General features: G+C 35.6%; 1 protein-coding gene across 2 annotated transcripts in view; it reads right to left on the minus strand.

Moving 5' to 3' along the window:
• LOC150097423 (bile acid-sensitive ion channel-like) overlaps positions 1-20,730 on the minus strand; it is a 71,501-nt gene extending 50,771 nt beyond the window's left edge. The window contains exons 1-3 of one of the 2 annotated variants that reach the window (XM_090407451.1): positions 20,704-20,730; positions 8,750-9,049; positions 5,515-5,632 (exon numbers count right to left, since the gene is read on the minus strand). In XM_090407451.1, coding sequence (XP_090263577.1) covers positions 5,515-5,632; positions 8,750-9,039 — 408 coding nt within the window. In that variant the 5' untranslated portion in view covers positions 9,040-9,049; positions 20,704-20,730. Of the gene's footprint in view, positions 1-5,514; positions 5,633-8,749; positions 9,050-9,331; positions 9,430-20,703 lie in introns of those variants that run through there. The other variant, XM_090407450.1, reaches the window with a different exon arrangement.
• Between the last annotated feature and the right edge of the window lie 1,141 nt (positions 20,731-21,871).

Below are 21,871 nucleotides of genomic sequence, written 5' to 3' on the forward strand. Positions count from 1 at the left end.
ACGCATTATTGATAATAAATATTATATGTACATTTATCGAATTACTGTAATTATTATTATGTGGCCCTTTCATAGAGTTGTAGGACTCGTCACAGGAGGGCAAGCTACACTACACAGTCATCAGTGTAGTGTAGTGTATCTATCACCACACTATCTATATCAACAAAACTTTTCTCTCTGTTAATTGTCTGTGTTTGTTATCTGGCCAGTTTGCCTATTTCGGAAGGCAAAATCCAGATTTATGGTAAGGGAAAATCCTTTGACTTGCTTTTATTTCACTAAAGATCTTTACAATTATATATAAAAAAAGATTACAATATATATATATATATATATATATATATATATATATATATATTTAACAATATATACGTAGCACATATAGATATATTTAACAAGATACTACTAGTTTACTAGTTTCGTTACAAGAACATCGTCAGGTATCATACTCAAAGAACTATATAAAACATTACAGAGACTTAAAATTGTACTAACAGAACAAGTGAAAAACAGTAGCATGTTTGAAAAAATGCAAGTATGAGTTCCATACAAACGAATACTATGCGCTGTCGCGAGTGCGCCAGTACTGAACAGAAGCAACGTGTGCGTCCGAGAGATTGTAACTCAGGCTGTTGTTGATATGAGAGGAATCTAGAGAAATTTCTCTTGATTCAACAATCTTTCTTTCGAGTTCATCGTAGCACACATGGATATTAGCAGTTTTGAGTCCAGTTTACAATGTGCTGGCGGCCTTCGTCTGAGTTAGCAGAAAAGAGAACGTGGCTAGAGAGAGCGCTAGCTCTAGTCCTGTTATAGGCGATATCTCTACGGTGTTCATCCAAACGTAGAAGGATGGATTTAGCAGTCTGTCCATAATATGGTTTGGATGAACACCGTAGAGATATCTCCTATAACAGGACTAGAGCTAGCGCTCTCTCTAGCATTATTAATTAAAATTACAATTTTAAGTCTCTGTAATGTTTTATATAGTTCTTTGAGTATGATACCTGACGATGTTCTTGTAACGAAACTAGTAAACTAGTAGTATCTTGTTAAATATATCTTGCCATCTTTTCTGTCGGTAATAGTCATTAAACTTATTTTATAATATTCCAACCGAGTAAAAATGAATTCTCCTAATATCTACTTTCCTGATGACGAGGAATTAAATTCACTGGTTAAAGAATATCAGAAAAATCTCAGAGCGATTGGATTGTACATCAACAGACTTGTATTTCTTAAAAGATGTAAGTGCAATTCTATTATTCCACGTTTCCTTAATTTTAAAGAATCGATAAAATCCGCTAGAACAGAAAGAATTTATAGGAAGGCAAAACTAGGTCTTTTATCGGAACGCATTTGTGATACCAAACGTTGTCTTGCTGCTTATTTTTCCAAGAAGACCTCTCACGAAACACGTTCTTTTCTCATTCTCTAGACAGTTCATCTTGGAACCATTTAAAAGAAATTAGCACTCTTAAGGCTTCTAAAATACAGAATTTAAACAAAATAAAACTCATTAGAAAATATGATTCTCTTAAATATAATCAAGATAGCAAAAGTTCTCATTTTGACTCTACCTATCTAAAAAAAGTTGTCATCAATAAGTCTTCCCATCAATTATCTTTGGCAGAAGAAAGCATACTTGCTAAAGGTCTCAACTTTGTCACTGCTCCTACATCCATCCCTAGAGAACATCTCTTAACAAAGATAGAAAAGGCAGCTTCTTTATTACCAAAGAAAGACGCCAACCTCCTCCGTATGGAAGCAATTTTCTGTATTAATAAAGCTAGACCTCCACCTGACAACATTTCTTACTCTGAAAGGAAAGCTATCAAGTCCATAAAAGATAATAGTAACATAGTTATCATTCCCGCAGACAAAGGGAATGCAACTGTCATCTTAAACAAGTCTGATTACCATAATAAAATCTTGGAACTTTTAAATAGTGATACATACTCAGAAATTGCTAATGACCCTACGATGGAACTACATAATAGAACTAATAAGTTATTAAAAACCACCTTAGAGTTACAAAAAAACATTCGGCTTTCTCTTCGGTCGCTTCATCCCTTGATACCTCGACTGTATGGTCTCGCCAAGATTCACAAAAATAACTGCTCACTCAGACCTATAGTTGAGGGCATACACTCTCCCACTTATAATCTCTCCAAATTTCTAGCGAGTTTTCTAAGAAATCTTTCTGGAATTTCTTCTTCACATATTAAAAACTCTGCAGATTTTGTTTCTAAAATCAAGGACATCAAACTTAAAAAAACAGATTTAATGGCCAGTTTTGATATTGTTTCTCTCTTTACAAATGTTCCTGCTCAAGAAGTCCTCGATCTTCTCAAGAATAAATTATCAAAAAAACTCTTTGCTCTTCTCTCCCATTGTATAAAGTCAGGATACTTCAAATATGATAACAAGATCTACTTACAAAACGCAGGTCTGGCTATGGGCAGCCCACTCTCTCCGATTCTTGCGGATATATTTCTCAACGAATTTGAAGGAAAAGCTATTAACTCCTTTCACTTTAAACCAAAAGTCTGGTACCGATATATTGATGATATTTTCCTCATCTGGGAAGAGGGCGTCAATAACCTCTATTTATTTTTAGACCACCTAAACAAGTGCCACGAAAAAATCTCTTTCACCCTCGAACTGGAATCGATGACTGTCTTCCCTTTTTAGACCTCAAACTTACCAGATGTGCTGAGAACATTAAAATCTCAATTTTTAGAAAGCCTACTCATACTGACAGATACCTTCATGCTTCCTCCCATCATTATCCTCCACAAAAATGTGGTATTATTTCCACTTTAGCCCACCGAGCCAAATCATTACTTACCGAAGAAACAGAAATTATAAATGAACTCAGTTTTCTTAAAAAAACGTTTAGTAACAATGGCTTCTCTCCAAAGAAGATTGACAAATTTCTTTCCCCCAGGCACTCAACTACTGCTGAAGATCCCCCTCCCCCAAGAGCCTTCATCTCCTTGCCTTACATCAGCTCTCTTTCACAAAACTGGCAAAGATTCTAAAGAAATTTAACTTCAAAACGTGCTACACTACGCTTCCAAAACTTCGTTCATTACTTTGCAAACATAAACAGAAACATCTTCCTAAACAGTTTCCAGGAGTCTACAAGATTTTGTATGATTGCGAAAGCCATATTATGGACAGACTGCTAAATCCATCCTTCTACGTTTGGATGAACACCGTAGAGATATCTCCTATAACAGGACTAGAGCTAGCGCTCTCTCTAGCCACGTTCTCTTTTCTGCTAACTCAGACGAAGGCCGCCAGCACATTGTAAACTGGACTCAAACTGCTAATATCCATGTGTGCTACGATGAACTCGAAAGAAAGATTGTTGAATCAAGAGAAATTTCTCTAGATTCCTCTCATATCAACAACAGCCTGAGTTACAATCTCTCGGACGCACACGTTGCTTCTGTTCAGTACTGGCGCACTCGCGACAGCGCATAGCATTCGTTTGTATGGAACTCATACTTGCATTTTTTCAAACATGCTACTGTTTTTCACTTGTTCTGTTAGTACAATTTTAAGTCTCTGTAATTTTTTATATACTTCTTTGAGTATGATACCTGACGATGTTCTTGTAACGAAACTAGCAAACTAGTAGTATCTTGTTAAATATATCTTGCCATCTTTTCTCTCGGTAATAGTCATTAAACTTATTTTATATATATATATATATATATATATATATATATCCAGCGCTTTTTTTTGGAAAACAATAAGTACCAGTTACGCAATCTTTACTAGCAGGAAAGGTTAAATAAAACGATGATGTCAACAGTCATAATTTCATTAATTAATATTAAATCAAAATTATACCTTAGAGGAGATTTCATTAAGGAGATTTCCTTTCAATTAAGATTTTTCCTGGTTATCTTTAAACTTTACGAATGATATTGTCTAATATGAGAAAGAAGAAACAAACTTCGAAAATCGAAAAAAAATCATTATTAGTTACTGTGGTTAAACCTTGCTCTCTCTCTCTCACACACACACACACACACACACACACACACACACACACACACACACACACACACACACACACACACACACACACACACACACACACACACTGCTTGGAAAGAAGGCAACGGACACCATAGTGTGAGGAACAAACAGCCATGCCGTTTTCACCTTAATACGATGTAGTACCTCATTTTGCTGCAATGACTGCAGTACTCCTGTGGGGAATACTTTCGACAAGCGAACCATAGCGATCAATTGGAATTTTGCAACATTCTTCCTGTAGGCATGTAATGAGGTTCTGAACAGTTGTCGGGCGAACGTCCCGTGACCTCACTCGACGCCCCGGTTCATCCCACAAATGTCTGGAAGCCAGTCAAGTGAGGCGAAGTGCTTTTCCATATACACGCAGTTACAGCAGCAGCCGTATGACACGATGCATTCTCTTGCTGAAAGAGACAACGGTCAGTTCTGTAGAAACGCCACAAAGTAGGGTGCACTGCATTGTCTAGAATATTCAGATATCTCTCGTAGTTATGGTCGTGAGACAACAAACAGAGGCACGGGGCCAAACCAGGAAAAACAGGACCATACCATCATACCCCAACCTCCTAATTTTATAGTTGTGTTTATGCACTTTGGTAAGAGACGTTCACCGGGCATCCGCCACATCCATCTATCTGCTCGGTAGAGGATATAGAGTGATTCGTCTCTCCATAACACAGTTTTCTGAAAACAACGCTGCATGTTGATTGGCTAATGTGGGGTTTGCATATTGCAGTTCGACCATGTAAATCCTAAATGTTTTGTGCAGATTCGTGTTCCAGTCGTTGCCCGGAACTCCGCGTTCAACGTGTCGGCTGACGACTGGTGGTTTTTACGTGCTACCCTGAGTTGCACCTCACGGTCACGTTCTGTGAGCGTGGTGGGTGGTAGACTGTGGATAGCATTTGGAGGTGACTTTCTGAAATTCAATCTCAGTATGGTATCACTGATTGTTGACCTGGGATGGCCCAAGTTGTCAACAGTTTGCCGAACAGATAAGCTTGCAACATTGCATCCTATCATAACGCCTCTTTCGAACTCCCATTTCTCCGCACACAGTTGCACTGACTTCTGAGCATTATATTCCTCCAATTTATGCAGGCTAAAAGACGCGACACGTGACTCGTTATATGGCATGATGCACCTCGCCCATATGGGTGTCCGTTGACTTCTTTCCAAGCAGTGTATATATATATATTATTATTATTATTATTATTATTATTATTATTATTATTATTATTATTATTAACATGTTCGCACTGTTTTCTTTCCTCCTTCCTTATTTTGCACTGGTCAGTAAGAGTCGCATCCCGATTAAACGTGTTAAGATTCATCAAAGCCTTTACACTTTTCTGCTTAATGTCAGAAGAATGAAGTATGCGAATATAACATGCTTATAAATCCTCTTTCTCAACAGAATTGAATAAATAACCGACTTTTTAAATGCAAAGTGCTTACCTGAAGTGTGATGGATTCATTGACACAGAAACGGGGGAACAGAGCACAGAAACGCTTCCTATTTTTAATGGGACCACACCTATCGGGATATTTCTCGCAGAAAGTTTTTCGAATAATTCTGAAAAAAAAAAAAAAACCTTCATCTCTTAGTGTGCCAAAATTTCAATAAATGAGTGGGATTCGTTAGAAGGAATTTAAATAACTAGGTATTCATTTTCAAAATCAATGTAAATATTACCAGAAATTATTAATATTAAAATATAAAAAAATATAGAATTATTTTTACAGCCTTCTTGGATGTTAGCAGTCGCTTATTTAATTTCATCGAGGAATTCATTGAATAATTACCAGTGGTTTCTAACACTTTCCCTATTTAACTACGCCCACAGTATAATGTATAATTGAATCAACCCTGGTAACTATGTTTGCTTTGATAATAAGTTATGTAATATAATTAACGATCCATTTTGTGTAAGTGGGAAGTTAACTGCGTGCGATTTAAGACTGAAAATTCAGAAAATACTTCAAAGCTAGGTATATTTAGCTTCAAATTGTAAGGAAATTAATAAGAAATAAACACGTACATTTTTAATATAAAAATGTATACGTGTTTATTTCTTATTACTTTCCTTAAAATTAGAAGCTAAATCCTTAAGCTCCTCACGTCGTCGAAGGGAATCGAACCTAGGACACTCCTTCCTCAGACATATGCGAATCGCATTAGCCACTAGACTAACCACGCGGACTGCATTCGTATATTTCATTATAATTCATTGTAAAGCACTGCTTTTTAATCCTGATTTCGTACTGAATAACCTCAATGTATCTCCTAGAAGATAGTGAAAATTACAGTAAAAAACCTCTTGTATATTTTCACTATCTTCTAGGAGATACATTGAGGTTATTCAGTACGAAATAAGGATTAAAAAGCAGTGCTTTACAATGAATTATAATGAAATATACGAATGCAGTCCGCGTGGTTAGTCTAGTGGCTAATGCGATTCTCATATGTCTGAGGAAGGAGTGTCCTAGGTTCGATTCCCATCGACGATGTGAGGAGTTTAAGGAGTTTCCTCAGCCATAAACAAATTAGCCGGTCTTGGGCATGGACAGCAGGGTTTTTTCCACAAGTTTATCTGGGGTTTTTCATCCCGCAAACCGGCCCCATGAACATACAGGCTACAGTCATAGGATATAGTATGGCAAAGAAGGCAACGGGAAACCATCTTGCTCATAATCATTTCCCTAGTAGGGTAGCATATAGCTATCCTCACCAGCCGTATGGCTGAGGGAATAGAACAGAATAGAATATGAATGCAATAAATTCCTCGGTGAAATTAAATAGTACTACTAATATATGAAAGTCTAATTTATCCATTTCAAGAGACAATGGAAGTAATTCTGTTGTAATTCTTTACATTTCAAATTACATACACCATACTTATGACATTGCTAAGAGTTTTCAATTATCATTATTATTAGAAGGCTTGCACTGTAAGCCGATTATTTAAAAGAGAAAAGAGTGCCGATCTGTCGCTTTTTTTTATGAGATACTCAAATTGAAATACTCTTTTACGTAAATTTAAATTTGGTATATTACTGCAGTATCTACTCATGAAGACTGACTGCTTAAAGATCTCTGGGAATTGAGGAAACTTAAGAATAATATTATTTATTTGAATACCGGCGATAAAAACCACTGTAACTTCTGCTGAAATTCATATTTCTTGAAATTAAAAAATATTTCATATGCAAACTTCTCTCATTACAGAAATAAAGAATAAACTTTTGCACAGTTCTAGCTTATAACAAACTCCCGGGAATTAAAGTCCGATATATTTATTAATTTTCTTTAAACAGAGAACTAAAGCATCGATGAAAATTAAATCAAGCATTAACAACTTAATGTAACTGTAATTGGAAATAAAATTGATTAAATCTTCGTCAAAAACTATAATGAAATAAAAAAAAATAATCAAATGAATTATTTTTTTATTAATTTGATTAACTAAACAATTAATAAAATCACATTTTTCATAACTTTGAAGTAGGCGCTTTTAATATCCAGTATCCTGACATCATCGCTCGACTATTTACGAAAACTGATATTGGATACTTTGTTTTCTGAGTAAAGATCAGGAAGCGTCACTTTCAAAAAGTGAGAGAACACTAGGACACTGCCAAGCCTAAGAGAGAAAAATATATATATATATATATGCCCGATGTGATAGTTACTGGTAGTTGACCAAGTCGTGATTATTAGCACTAAACGTTCCTTAGCTCACTAAGACCAAACAAGTCTCTAAAACGTGTAACTTGATCAACAGTATAAGGATAAGAATGAGGGCGCCATCTAAAAATGTGCAGCTCGACAGAATGTAGAAATAGAGTTGCCATATAATTCGCATTCTTCTGTTAAACTGAAGAGAGAGAGAGAGAGAGAGAGAGAGAGAGAGAGAGAGAGAGAGAGAGAGATTGGTAAAGCATAATTATCTTCTTTTTTTTTGGTATTCGTTTGTGATATTATATTGATTCTCGTGAGACCTGAAAAGCTGGGTTATTTTTCGAAAGCATTGAGGGATTGAAGGATTTCGAAAGCATTGGATGCACTCCGCTTTTGAGAGAGGATAAAGTGTATATTAGGTCATGCAAAAACAAGACTCCATACGCGATATCTTATTACACTATTATAAGATACTAAATGCTATTGCCATTTTGAATCACATACCATCAATGCCTCACTGCTTGGGAGTTTTTTTTTTTTTTTTTTTTGCTGCTTTCATGAACAGTTGACCCAATATTACCAAATACTGTAAAATGCAATTTCTTGCAGAATAAGTTGATAAAGTTCATCTGCATATTCCACGTAAATGAGGAACAACAGTATAGGAAATAATATAAATTATGCAATAAATCAATATGACTTAAAATTTTTTAAAATCTAGAATTATAACTTTTTTTGTCTTGATTAGGGATTGGGAAAGAATAGTTCCTATAGTCAACAATAAAGGTGCAAACTTGTCTAAGTGCACCTTTATTGCTGACTATATAAACTATTCAAATATGAAAATATTAAAACTGAATATGCGTAATAGCAATGATTTATTCAAATATGATGGAATATTCATCTAGATTTTTTATTTCTCTTTATTATTACAGTATAAATGTTATTTATACTGTAATAATGATAAAATAAATTGTTAAAAAAGTTAAAAGCCGGTTTCTCTTCACTTACCCGTTAGCGTTGCAATAGGTTATAGCTGGCATCTCCACATATTTCGGATAAACCAAATCGATGTCGGCTATCGAAGGATATTTGAAGTAGATACTGATGTAAGTGGCAGTCTGATAAATGAATCCTGCTAGACACACCAATAACACCAGTACTCTGAATATTGTCCTACCAGTGCTGCTCGAACTGATTATTTGAGGTACGCCCGTTAGCATAGATTTCCCCAAAAGATATTTGGCGTATTCCGTGGTTGTGATAGCCATCGGTACGCTTCCATCCTCCTTTGAGGTCATCTAAATCACACTGAAAGAGAAAACAAAATCAATGAAAGCCTTTTTTTTATTTATTTTTTATTCCTTTTAAATCTTTAATACTCCAATAGTGTAACTTTCCCTGTTCTCTCTCTCTCTCTCTCTCTCTCTCTCACACACACACACACACACACACACACACACACACACACACACACACACACACACACACACACACACACACACACACACACACACACACACACACACACACACACACACACACACACACACACACACACACACACACACACACACACACACACAAATCTACCTTTTTCGTTAGGTAATTCCCTATGGAGAGTAATTTATTTTCCCCTGTCGAACACGCCAACGCCCATGATGCGAAAGTGATTATATGCGAACCATTTTATAAAGTTTCTCGGAGTTGCTCTATCGAGCAGCATTATTTATAGATCTCAAGACGTCATTAATGGAATGACGTATTCGCATGGTGACTGGCTGTCCTTTACATCACGAATTTGTTAGCGCTTTTTTATTACAAATGAAGGTTTGCCTTACATGCGTAAAGTGTCCTTTCTCGCAAGCGTTGTCATGGCGACGAACTACTAGAGATCCTTTCTGGAACTTGTGCATCAGTTTTAATCAGTGGTTTCATTTCCCGTTAACTTCTCCTCTTCCTCTCCGGTGTTTTTAAGTATGTGTGTGCGAATTAATCTTTTTTCTTTTTTAAATTGTTAACCGTTCTATGCCAAAGGTTTTGCTTACCTCCTTGGGATCTTAAATTTCTCCAGATGTTTGCATCTGCTGATGTTTAGCATGTACTTATTTTTGGAGCCGTTCCGATGTAAGTTTAGTGTGAATACCTCCCACACATGCTACTTATTTTTGATATATCCTTTGCTAAGCATTTTAGTAGTAAAGACTAACAGATATTAACGCAACGGAGTGGCCTCTTATTTATTCCTGTATTCGCACATTTCGTCCGAATTGTACAAAACGTGAATATTTTCTGAATGAAAGTTTTTTAACCTGTGGATTTGCGGAAATTGCTGTTCAATTCGGAGATTACATTGAATAATAAATCCCGACACTTTGTTAAAGAACACGCTTCCATTTCAGGTGTATTTATATTTGGTGTGAAATGCAAATAATTTGCCTTTACGATAAAAAAGCAGAATTCTATTTGTAAACACTAGTGATATAATAGTGAAAATAGTGATTATATATAAACTAACCTGTACAAATAGTAACTGAGACAATAATTAGAGTCAGAAGAGTAACTCCATTGAGCGAAATCCCACAATGAGCTGGAAGTGCAATGAGAGATGGTTTCATCTAAAAGGTTTTGCTTTCCACAGATGAATGTCTTACGGATAGATGAATGTATCATCTTTATAAATGTGAAAAATAATCAAGTGTTACGCATGCCTCACTATTGATATCTTGTTGTACTTATCCAATTTAATGTAACAGTATTGCTTTAGTAGAAATTTTTCGAAGGTCGCTTGAAGGAGTCGCATCAGGTTATCGATTTATAAAGGGAGGATAACAGTATTTGTTATTTTATACCAATTAGTTTCGCAATCTTTGCACAGAAACCCCAGAAGATCAAATATGATCGGGAGCATGAGAAGTTAGGAAAGTGGAACAGCAGTTTTTCTATTCTCCGGTTATTAGGATTTCATTAAGAGTTAAATATTTACTAAATTCATACACGTTGACGTACGAATACCAGGTGGTAAATGTTTTGACAGAACGATTCCTTATTAGTCAATTATGTAAGTCTCTCGGTAACCACCTTCACTTGTTCATTGTCAACTGAGATGACGTTCTGCGAGCGCCGAAAATATAAAAGCCAATGTCCGGGTAAATATTTCATCTGTTAAACCGATTTGGCGAAACATGTTTGGGATAAAGATGACTACTATGACAAGTTTCTCTGAGGCGTAAACCTTACAGGGTGTTCGGGATAAATTTGACAGTTTCGTAAGGAAAAAGAAAATCTTCTTTGTATCTATTAAATTTAATGAATTGACAAAAAAACATTACAGGCAGAGTTAATTACAATACTATCAACAAGATTTACTCAAAATAACCACCATTAGCATCGATCACAGCTTCAATTCTGCTTCGGAACCTCGAACAAGCTGATGCTACAGTCTCCCTGGGAAGGGCCGCAAAAACTGTTTTAATTTTATCCATTAACTGGGCTTTTGTATTACTGGAAGTGCGATTGGTGTCTTTTTCAACTGCGCCCCATACAAAATAATCCATGGGGTTAAGGTCTGGGGAGTTTGGAGGCCAAACATTTGGACTGGTGAAGTCGTAGAAATTTTCAGACAACCATTTTTGACTTTTCCCAGAGGTGTGGCAAGGGGCCGAATCCTGCTGCCATACATACGGCCTACCATTGGCTACCCTTGTTATCCAGGGCTTGACTACAGTTAGCAACTCCACGAACAAAGCCCGAATTCCAATGCCAGGGTTCTTCAACACCTGTTCCTGCAGATTTGCGAGGAATTCTGCTGTACGAACGCAATCAGATCGTCTGCTAGGGATCTTTCTTCTTGCTACATCCTCGTAGTCACCATTGCAAGTCTCTAGTTCATGCCTGATTGTTTTTACTGTATTCAGGGAGCATTGGGCAGCAGTCGTAATATCCTTATTTTGATGGCGGGCACGAATCATCATGATACAAGTTATTCTCTTCCATGATTCAGGTGGGTTCCAGCTATCCATCCTTTCTGACATCTTGTATATGAATGAAGAAGGGTCCAAACTTTTAAATGAAGAGAAGTGTGTGTTAATACATGTAACTTACGGAAAAATATAATTAATTATAAATATGTCAAATTTATCCCGAACACCCTGTATTGTTGTGAGGAAGCGCTCAAGGGTTTCTTTATATTACACGTACTGAGAAACCATAGGTCCCTTTTAAAAGCCAGCAGTTTTCCCAAACCCCAAATTCTTCAAAGTTGGTTTCGGGATATTTCCACATGTTCGCTTTCTTTGATTCAGTTGTCACCGAATCAATTGTACATACAGTGAGGACTTCCTCCTTTGCAGCTTACATATCTTCAGTACTATGAAATATTAGGTGATGATAACAATAACAACAACAACAATAACAATTAGAAGTGTGCCAGTTTCGTGATCGGGAAAAGAAAGGTCTGGAGATAAACAGGAAATATTTAAGCTATTTAAGACATCTATCTTTAATTCAAGTCCATATGAGCTACAGATGCATACCTGTGACCCACAGCTGCTTACGTGCATTCAGAAATAATAAAATCAAATATCCTAAGTAAATCATTATATTTACTTAGGACAATGGATATCAAAAGATTACAATAGAAGAAAGGATATAAAAATACGAACAATGCTTGGATGTAAATCATTCGAAAAACTGCACTTGTATTTAAAAGCCAATTAGCAATATTCAATAAAAGAAAAGTTTTTAAGCAGTGCATTCTCCCCGCATTGACATATGACTGTGAAACAAGGATGTTAAACAAAAAAATAAAAGAAAATGAAAATCTGTTAACACCTCTTATTCTCCGGTAAGGAATAGGCCGAGGCTGTTTGAGTCCCATCTAACTTTTGAAATTTGAGAGACAGTCCAGGTCCACCGTTAGCCAATCAGAAATAGCTAATTGGCTAACATTCAAAATCAATGATTTTAAACGACATCCAGTGAATAAAGGTAGACTAATGCTGCCCTCTCTTGGTCCCTACCTCTAACACAATATATTTATTGTTCGAAAAGAGTGCGGATTCTACGGTCGATTTTCTTCAGTTTACTTGACTAAAATCCGAGTTTCCGGAAGAAAAAACCTGCTTGCCTGTGCCAGAGATCGACTAAACTCGGAAATCGGTAGAAGAAAGGGTTAGAAAAAGTTCCTCCAGTCGACGACTAGATTCGAACTGAGAACAGTTTCTTCGTGCCGCCTAGCACTATGGGTCCAAACGCTACATCTATAGACGAAACACTCGAGTTTCCGGGACCTGCTTGTCCGTGACAGAAATTCCGTAACTCTGGAACCGCTCAAAGAAAGTCTTAGCAAACGTTTTTCTAGATGCAGACTAGATTAGGACTAACGACGGTCTTTCTTCTGGCTGTTCAGCACTGTGTATGCAAAAGTCATTTCCAAATGGTTACACAGATCTTATCGTTAAATGTAAGGTGAAAATTAAGACCAGCGCAATTTAGTGTTGATATTTATCGACACATATCATAGTATATTGATAAGAAACGAAACCACAGCTTCTGACATTAAAGAAACAGTGAGAGGTCTGAAGTGACATTACGCTGTTTATATTGCTCGAATACAAGCCGAAAGATGAACAAAAGTGGCTACATGGAAAGCATAAGAGAAACTCCTGTAAAATTGCACTGGATTGATGAAATCATCAAAGTTTCAGATGTGACATGGAAAAAAGCCACTGACAGTCTTGGAAAGGTTGGTCGATATTGGCTACTGTTGAAGATGAATAATGTCTCTATTGCAAAAGTATTCTAGTAAGTGGCATCATTTTTCATTACAATTAAGAGATGTTTCTAACATATGCACTCGTAAACATTTATTTAATATCATTTCTATTATTTATAATTCGCACACTAAAATGATTCGATTGAAACCAAATTTAAGAGAACCAATATTAGTGCTGAACTTTAATACCTTGATCAGCATTCTCTCTTAACGAGCAAGGCGCGATGGCCTATCACGATGTCTTATTCTAATTCTGTTGTAGAATTTTATTTCAGTCACACAGTTTGCTGTGGATGTCAATCTCTTCGAGTTCCCATGGAAAAATTCTGATGTTTCGTATAGAACATTTGGACCTCTTTAGACGAAACACTTTTCTACAGGTTCTGGCTACCTAGACTCTAGCTCCGGCACATAAAAGAAGGAAATTTGTATTTTTTGCCAAAAATTTGGTTCGAATCCTGGGCGCTCTTCTTATAGGACTTTCCAACTGACTCTTCATTTAGCCTATTGATCGCACAAGGAGGTTGCGGGACTTTTCCTGTCGTGTGGAACTGTATTCAATGATTTTAATGCATATCCAAATACCAACTTTCGTTTTAAGTTCATCCAGTCAGAGTCAGAGAGTTATTACTCGATAGAAAGAATCGGAAAAGTGCAGCCTCTCGCGCCTAATCAGGTCCACCGTCTATTATTGCACGGCCCGTGAACTAAGGATGGTTTCTAAGTGAATTTCTTGACAGAATCATTCAACACTATTTCACTGTCCACGTATATAGTTGTACTCCTGTCTCTGCGCTTTTCCGCTGTCGCCAACAGCACTCTCAGTGCTGACTTTTACAGTGTTTTGTTTTCCACGCGCTTCTTTCTATGAATTTTGGTACATGTTTATATTTATATTCCGAAAACACATTCCACGATGAAATATGTATATTCTCACTGCGATCACCTTATATGATGAACATTTGCAATCGATTGTGAGGATAGGAAACACTAATTTTAAACCAGTGTATTTTTATTCTATCCCTTTAAAAAGAATTTCATACTTCTAATTAATTTACCAAAAATATCTTTCTATTTCTGTTAATAAAAACAAACCAGAAAATCTTTGTGTTCTACATATCTTATGCAAGTGTATATGAATCTTTGATTTCTTGGCTCGCAACGGCCTTCTCAAAAAAAAAAAAAAAAAAAGCATAAAAAAATAAGAGCCATTTTTTCATATTTTTCCACTATTGAAATCGAAGTGATTGGCAATTCGTGCCAAAACTGAAATGGCTCAAAGTTTTCAGCATGGATTCTAATTATTAAAATTTTTAGAAAATTCATCCAGTTGAAATTGAGTTATACGTGTAACTACGGACGGACCACAGACAGACAAAACAGATCTAAGTTATAGCAAGCATTATGTGAAATGCGTGCGTTATCAGAGTCATAACATCTGTGATTATTATCAATGAAATGCTATTATTATTTGTAAATGGCTTTTAAAAGTCCAGCTCTAATATTACGGTGTGCATAATTTACTTTCTGGGTACTGGAATAATCATCTCGTTTACATTAAAAAAGTCACATTTCATTAAATAGGTATTAATATTAAAAGCGAATGGTTCAGTTATCGAAATCACTTTTTCACCATCTGCGTCATTTAAGCACTCTACTGATCGAAGGCTGCGAAATCTTTAGAACTGGAGCGATATTTGAGCGCTATTAATGAGCGAAGAAAATAACTGAAAAACCGTATTACACAGAGTTGAACCTTGCATCCGTATGCAGTCACGTGAGTTACATTGAGAAGAATGCATTGTACAACAATCCGTTGTATGGGATTCTCGACTATCTATAACACGCCAGCTGACTTTCAAAACGTATTTGTTCGGCTGTTGTCCAAGTTTGATTTCATTTCGTTTTCCTTTCTTATGCTTATTCAGTAATTGATGATTATTTAAATTGAGTTCTTATGAAATATCATGTTTCCATGTAAGTCATTAAAAAGGTGAGTTCACTCAAGTTAAAATATTTTAAATAACCACAGTCTCTGTTGTTAAATTAATTATTTCGTCATTTTATCGGCGATATTTTTAACTTTTTCCTTTAATATTTTTTCTCTTTTCCATTGTTTTTTTCGATAGCTTGGATATTCCACAGTCATCTATCATATTAATCAGTTTTCGTTTTTACAATTTTTTTCAAGAGCAATTTCTCTATATATTCTTTATTATTTTCTTGTTTTTCTCGTCTAACTTGTGTAAGCCGATAACATAATGCTTTTCGGTTTCCATTGCAAATAGGCTTAACTATTTTATGAACATGTATTTCAGTCCAGCTGTACAAATAAGCAGACAGCCCGCCGAAAGACTGGCTATCCGTCATATTAGCAACGCTAATACTGCCTCTTCTAATTAAAAAAAAAATTTCTCATCTTTTCCAACTGATATTGCTTTGATATGACATGAATAATTTTACAAATTATATGGTTGTGGAGCATTAAAAAATTTACATTAAAAAAGTCACATTTCATTAAATAGGTCTTAATATTAAAAGCGAATGGTTCAGTTATCGAAATCACTTTTTCACCATCTGCGTCATTTAATTACTCTACTGATCGAAGGCTGCGAAATCTTTAGAACTGAGTGATATTTGAGCGCTGGTGATATTTTTAACTTTTTTCTTTAATATTTTTTCTCTTTCCTATTGTTTTTTTCGATATCTTGTATATTCCACAGTCATCTATCATATTAATCAGTTTTCGTTTTTACAATTTTTTCAAGAGCAATTTCTCTCTATATTCTTTATTATTTTCTGGTTTTTCTCGTCTAACTTGTGTACGATAACCATATAATTTTACAAATTATAGGGTTATGGAGAATAGCCGTATAAAATTAATTTTCTTTTCACCTAGAAATACCTAGGTATATCAAATAAACACAGAAAGAAATTAACAGTGACCTTCAGTGTGTTTTGCGTGATGCATTTTTCACCACTGTGAAACAGGTCTCTTCGTTTTGTTATTTCAAAGAGAAAGAAATTGAACTGCTGAATAGATAATGTTTACGTCAATGACTGCTGATTGATTTCCCCTTTCAATCTTTTCCGACCGTAGGTGACTTTGTAGGCATTGCCCACAAAGTATTTTTGGTGAGATTTTTACAGGGTAGTTCACCATTGCTTTTACCAACTCCATCAGGTCTCAGGAGCAGCATATGGCTGTGACGTATTCATCACTGTAATCCATGTGTGTTCAGGGGTCCAAAAACCGAGTTTCCGGGTGAAAAAAAAACTCCTACCTCCCTCTGAGACCGGTTAACTCACCTTCAGTCGAAAGAGACCAGACAAAGTTCCTTTCGTCACTGACGGGAATCGAACTCAGGTCTTTCCGACCAAATGGCTTCGTCTATACTGACTGAGCTAAGGAGGCTCTCTTACGACAGCGGAAAATACTCTATCGTGCATGATTAACCAAGTAATGATCGAAAAGAATATACTCTTGGAGGTTTTCATAGAGAAGAGAGAGAAGCATCGTAAAAGTCCAGTTTGTTTACTAATTTGTTTACTAATTAGTAAACAAAGTAATTTGTTTACTAATTCATTGTCTAAATTTATCAGTCCCATTAGGTATACACTGTACGGTTTTCGTGATTTGTTATTTTGGCGTAGATGTGCCTTCATAGAAAAAAATAAGTCTGCATGAGTTTTATTACAAAAAGTGTTAAAGTTACTCTAAACGTAGCACTCATCTAAGATTCATGGTGCAAAATAAACTCATCGCATTTAACAAATGGTATTGTGTCATTATAATTTTTAAGCAAAAGAATTATATTTATGTATTTGAAGTATTCTTTATCGAGCATTATTAGCTTGTTCAATAAATAAATAAATAAATAAATAAATAAATATATATATATATATATATATATATATATATATATATATATATATATATATATATATATATATATATATATATATATATATATATATATATATATATATATATATATATATATATATATGCTTCTGGAAAGTATGCCTTGGGAATTTTCAATGGGAATTTTGGACCATTCTTTCTATAGGCATGTAATGAGGTCCTGAAATGTTGTGGACCCAAAGTTCCTTGACCTCACCCGACGCTCTAGTTCATCCCGCAGATGCTTAATAGGGTTGACATCAGGGCTCTGTTAAGCCGGTCAAATGTGATGACGTTCCTATCCACAAACCATGCAGTTACAGCAGCAGCAGCCTTATGACACAAGTTCATTGTCTTACCGAAAGAGACAATAGTCAGTTCCGTAGAAACGCCACAAAGTAGGAAGCATTGCGTTGATCCAGAATATTCAGATACCTCTCAGAATTCAATAATAGTGGCATCACAAACAGAGGTCCGAGGCCAAACCAGGAAAAATAGGACCATACCATCACACCACCTCCGAATTTCAGAGTCGAGGTTATGCACTCTGGTAAGAGACGTTCACCGGGCAACCACCATACCCATACTCACATCCATCTATCTGCTCAGTAGAGAGTATAGTGCGATTCTTCGTTTCCATAACACAGCTTTCCAATCTTCTTCCACATCCTACTGTACATGCTCTTTGCATCACCGAAGAAAGACTACGCTACCTGTTGGTTTGGGGTAATGTGAGGGAAATCGATGTTGTGAGCCTCGGTTCTAAATGTTTTTTTACATATTTGTGTTACAGTCGATACCCTAAACTCCGCATTCAACGTGTGCCGACGAATGGCGGTTTGTATCTATTATCCTTCGTAGCACTCTACGATCACATTCTGTGAGTGTGGTGGGTCGTCCACTGCGGTAGGAATTGCATTTGTCTCCCTGCGAATCCATCTCATTATGGTATCACTAATTATTGACCTGGGATGGCCTAATTTGTCAACAAGAAAAGATGTACCGAAAACATAGGTCTACAACATGGTATCTCATGGCAACACCTCTTTCAAACCTCTCGCAGCCATTTCTCCAGGAGACAGTTGCACTGTTTTGGGAGCATCATGTTCCTCCGATTTATACCGGCTCCAAATACGTAACTCGCTATATGTAACGATGCACCTTTCCCATGGGGATGCCCATGGGAAAACTCATGCAGTCTAACTAAAATATGCTGCCCTGGATGGTTGCGTTGATACTGTCTCTACTCTCCATTTTATTACTAAAGTAAGTTGGCAGACAGGTGGTTGTGTTGTTGTTGCTGTTGTTGGCTGGCTGGCTGGTGGAAGTTACTGCCGATTCGTCCGTAGTGCGCTTCAGCAACTTTTTGTTGGTTGCTTCTGCTGTCTGTGATTCAAGAAAAGTTTCAAATTTATTTTCGTCGACTTTATCTAAGACAATTCTTAATGGCCATCCTTGATATCTATACCAATGGTTCTGTGTTGAAGTTAAAGGCTTGACGGGCATGAGAGAATTGCATCTTTAATCAGAACACTCAAAAAGTACATTCAATGTATATGTTCCATATAACTGACGATTCGGCCATTGTAGAATGCGCATAATACTACTTGAATGATTGCATTATTCCTTAGTCCAGTGTTTACATGAGTGAAATAGTCTTAGATGAATAAAAAAAGCCACTCAAAGATCTAATTGGTCGCGAATAACCTTTAGTATTATCTAATAAAAATAGAATTTCGAAAGGAAACCTTTCCTACGTGATCATGCAGCTTTTAACTAAAGTAATTTTGTAGATGCGCTTTATTATCCACTGTTTCATACCTTAACGCCAATAGATTTTTGTTGTATAGAATAGCAAAGGCTTCAATTTTGTATGTTCTGATGGACGTACTTTTTTTCTTTGCTTCATTTTTTTTTGTCCTAGATGGTGTTTAAAGTACATTCTGTTAAAGTGAACCCTTGTGATGGCAGTGGCTGTTTTAGTAGAGTTTTCGTCTTGTTTTTTATTCAAGTTGTGGATTTTGTCGCACAATTTTCTGCTCTGCCATTTTTCTATTACTGCTGCATGCTTACATTATTAATTTATTAAATTCACTTTATTAATATAAAATGTTGTTATAATCAGTTTAAGCACTAATGTCCAAAAATCTCACAAGTAATATTACCAACAGCTAAGCCCAGTTAATAATTTTTACTGGGTTTCATTTATACTGTATTAATAATTAACGTTTTATTGAAGAAGGGATATTAATAATCTAAAATCTATCATGCTTTCATAGAAAAATATTTTGAAGAAACTTAAAAGTTTCGAAATTGATCAAAAATCTTATGAGAATATAACCTTTGGCTTCGGAGATGCTTTGGCGGTGTGCTACATAAAAAACAAGAGCTTTGTCCAGAAGGAGTTCGTATATTCGCTTTTTATTAGTACATTTAATTGTAATTGCGCTGTTCTGACAGTTATTTTGAATTGATTTTTATTGGCGACTGACCGAGTAGAAATCTTAAGAAGCAAAACTGTCATCTTAATATCGTAGCAAAACGTTGAAAACTAAGCTGTGTTTTGATGCCAAATTGTAGTCTTCCAGGCCCTCTAAGCATTAATATTTTTATTAATTTACACGAATAATTCATTAATAATTCAAGAATCATAAAAAATAACAATTAAATGTACGCTGTTACATAGTTTTAAGCACAATAAAAATGAATATCCTTCTTCTTCCTTATATGAAATACTATCAAAATGAAGTTAAAAGAAGGCCGTATGCAAGCACTTCTTTCTTTCTTTCTTAGTCCCTTTAGCAAGCGAGACAAACAATCGACAGGATGAATACGGCAAGATTATAGAGGTGACCCGTGGAAGATGAGTCATCGGTTCGGCCGGCTGTCAACCTTCATTTAGCAGATTTTTGTGGAATGTTCCCAAGCACGTAACTCCAAGTTAGGCCTGCAAAGAATATTAAAATAGCTAAATATCGCGGTGAGTTTTGAATCTGCTCAAACTGAACTCACCCAAGCAGAAAACCCAATTGTACACCCACGTCTTTTCTATTCTCCATTTTCTTCTTCTATTCTTTAAAGAGCAAGTTAAAATAATTTCTCTTTTAATTACTCTTTAAAAAGTAATTATGAATTTTTCTTTTAAGCTACTCGTTTCAAGAATAATTGCTTTCTATTACTCTTTCAGAGATAAAAAAAATGAAGAAACGATAATACAAATAATAAAGACAAATGAATAAATAATAAATTATTAATAAAATTAATTAATAATGATTAAAGAATCACCTTGGGCCGCAGAAAGACTTCAACAGGAACTTGTATTTATGAGAATTCACTTAAACAATCGCATCTTTACTGAGGCAGTAACGACACAACTTATTACTTACGGATGCTACACATTCATGGAATCGTGAAGTAGGAACACGAGCGTGTTAGGATATTGTTTACTGAAGACATCTGTTAGTATATAGTCTAAAAGAACTACTTGAAACAAATAAATGAATGACGTTTTGTAGAAATTCAAAAATATCCCATTCCATCAAGTTCTGCGAATGAACTATTCATAACCAGGTTCTTCAGTAAGACTAGATTCGAATGCGAGTCCTTGATCCGTGACCTTCGGAAATGTGAGCGGAGGCGCCTTTCGGTCTGCTTACGCAATTATCAAGGACAGACTGGATGGTGCAGGTGCGAATATAAACAAGCAAAATTCGAACCCCTCAGCAAAATGAAGGAAAACTTTAAATTTTCCTTCACTTAAAAACAAACAAAAACCGAAGAAATCAACTGCATTTGCTGTTTTTAATTACTTCACTTTTTTTTTACCTCGTAAGAACTGGTAAATGAGAGAGAGAGAGAGAGAGAGAGAGAGAGAGAGAGAGAGAGAAACCGTAGTCTTAAAACAATCCTGTAGTGTGTGTCCTCAGATTTCGTGTTCTAAAATATTATGTTTTACTTTTATTTTTGGGCAAGTAAAAGTTAGTGTGAGTGTCAATGCAACACGAAACGTCTTCCTTCTTCAGCTGTAATTCGTATCTTCTTCACACATTCCAGTTTGGTTTCAGAATTAGTGACAAAAAAGATGAAAAAATAAACCTGCTATTGTGGCTACCTATCGTAGTAGCGCTTGGATAGGTGCCAAAGATAATAATATAGGTTGTAGTGTTTAGGATCTGTCAAGATAAAGCTAATTAGTTTGAAATATTTGCTGTATTACGTATAACACTGGAAGAATAATGCAACATAATTATGACACAACTTATATCTCACGTCATTAAAGCAACAATACTTATCATAATATTTTTTTTGGATTTGGATGAATGCCACACACACACAACACATAGTGCAGAATAATAATACATAGAGGGTTTTAAATAGGGAGTGATTATCATTTAGTTTTAAGCACAACAAAAACGAATATTCTTATCGAAAAGAACATGATGAAAAATGTATG

This window comes from Typopeltis vanoorti, chromosome 17, assembly GCF_054136105.1.
Source record: "Typopeltis vanoorti isolate ZY-2024b chromosome 17, IOZ_Tvanoo_1.0, whole genome shotgun sequence".
Classification (NCBI taxonomy): domain Eukaryota; kingdom Metazoa; phylum Arthropoda; class Arachnida; order Uropygi; family Thelyphonidae; genus Typopeltis; species Typopeltis vanoorti.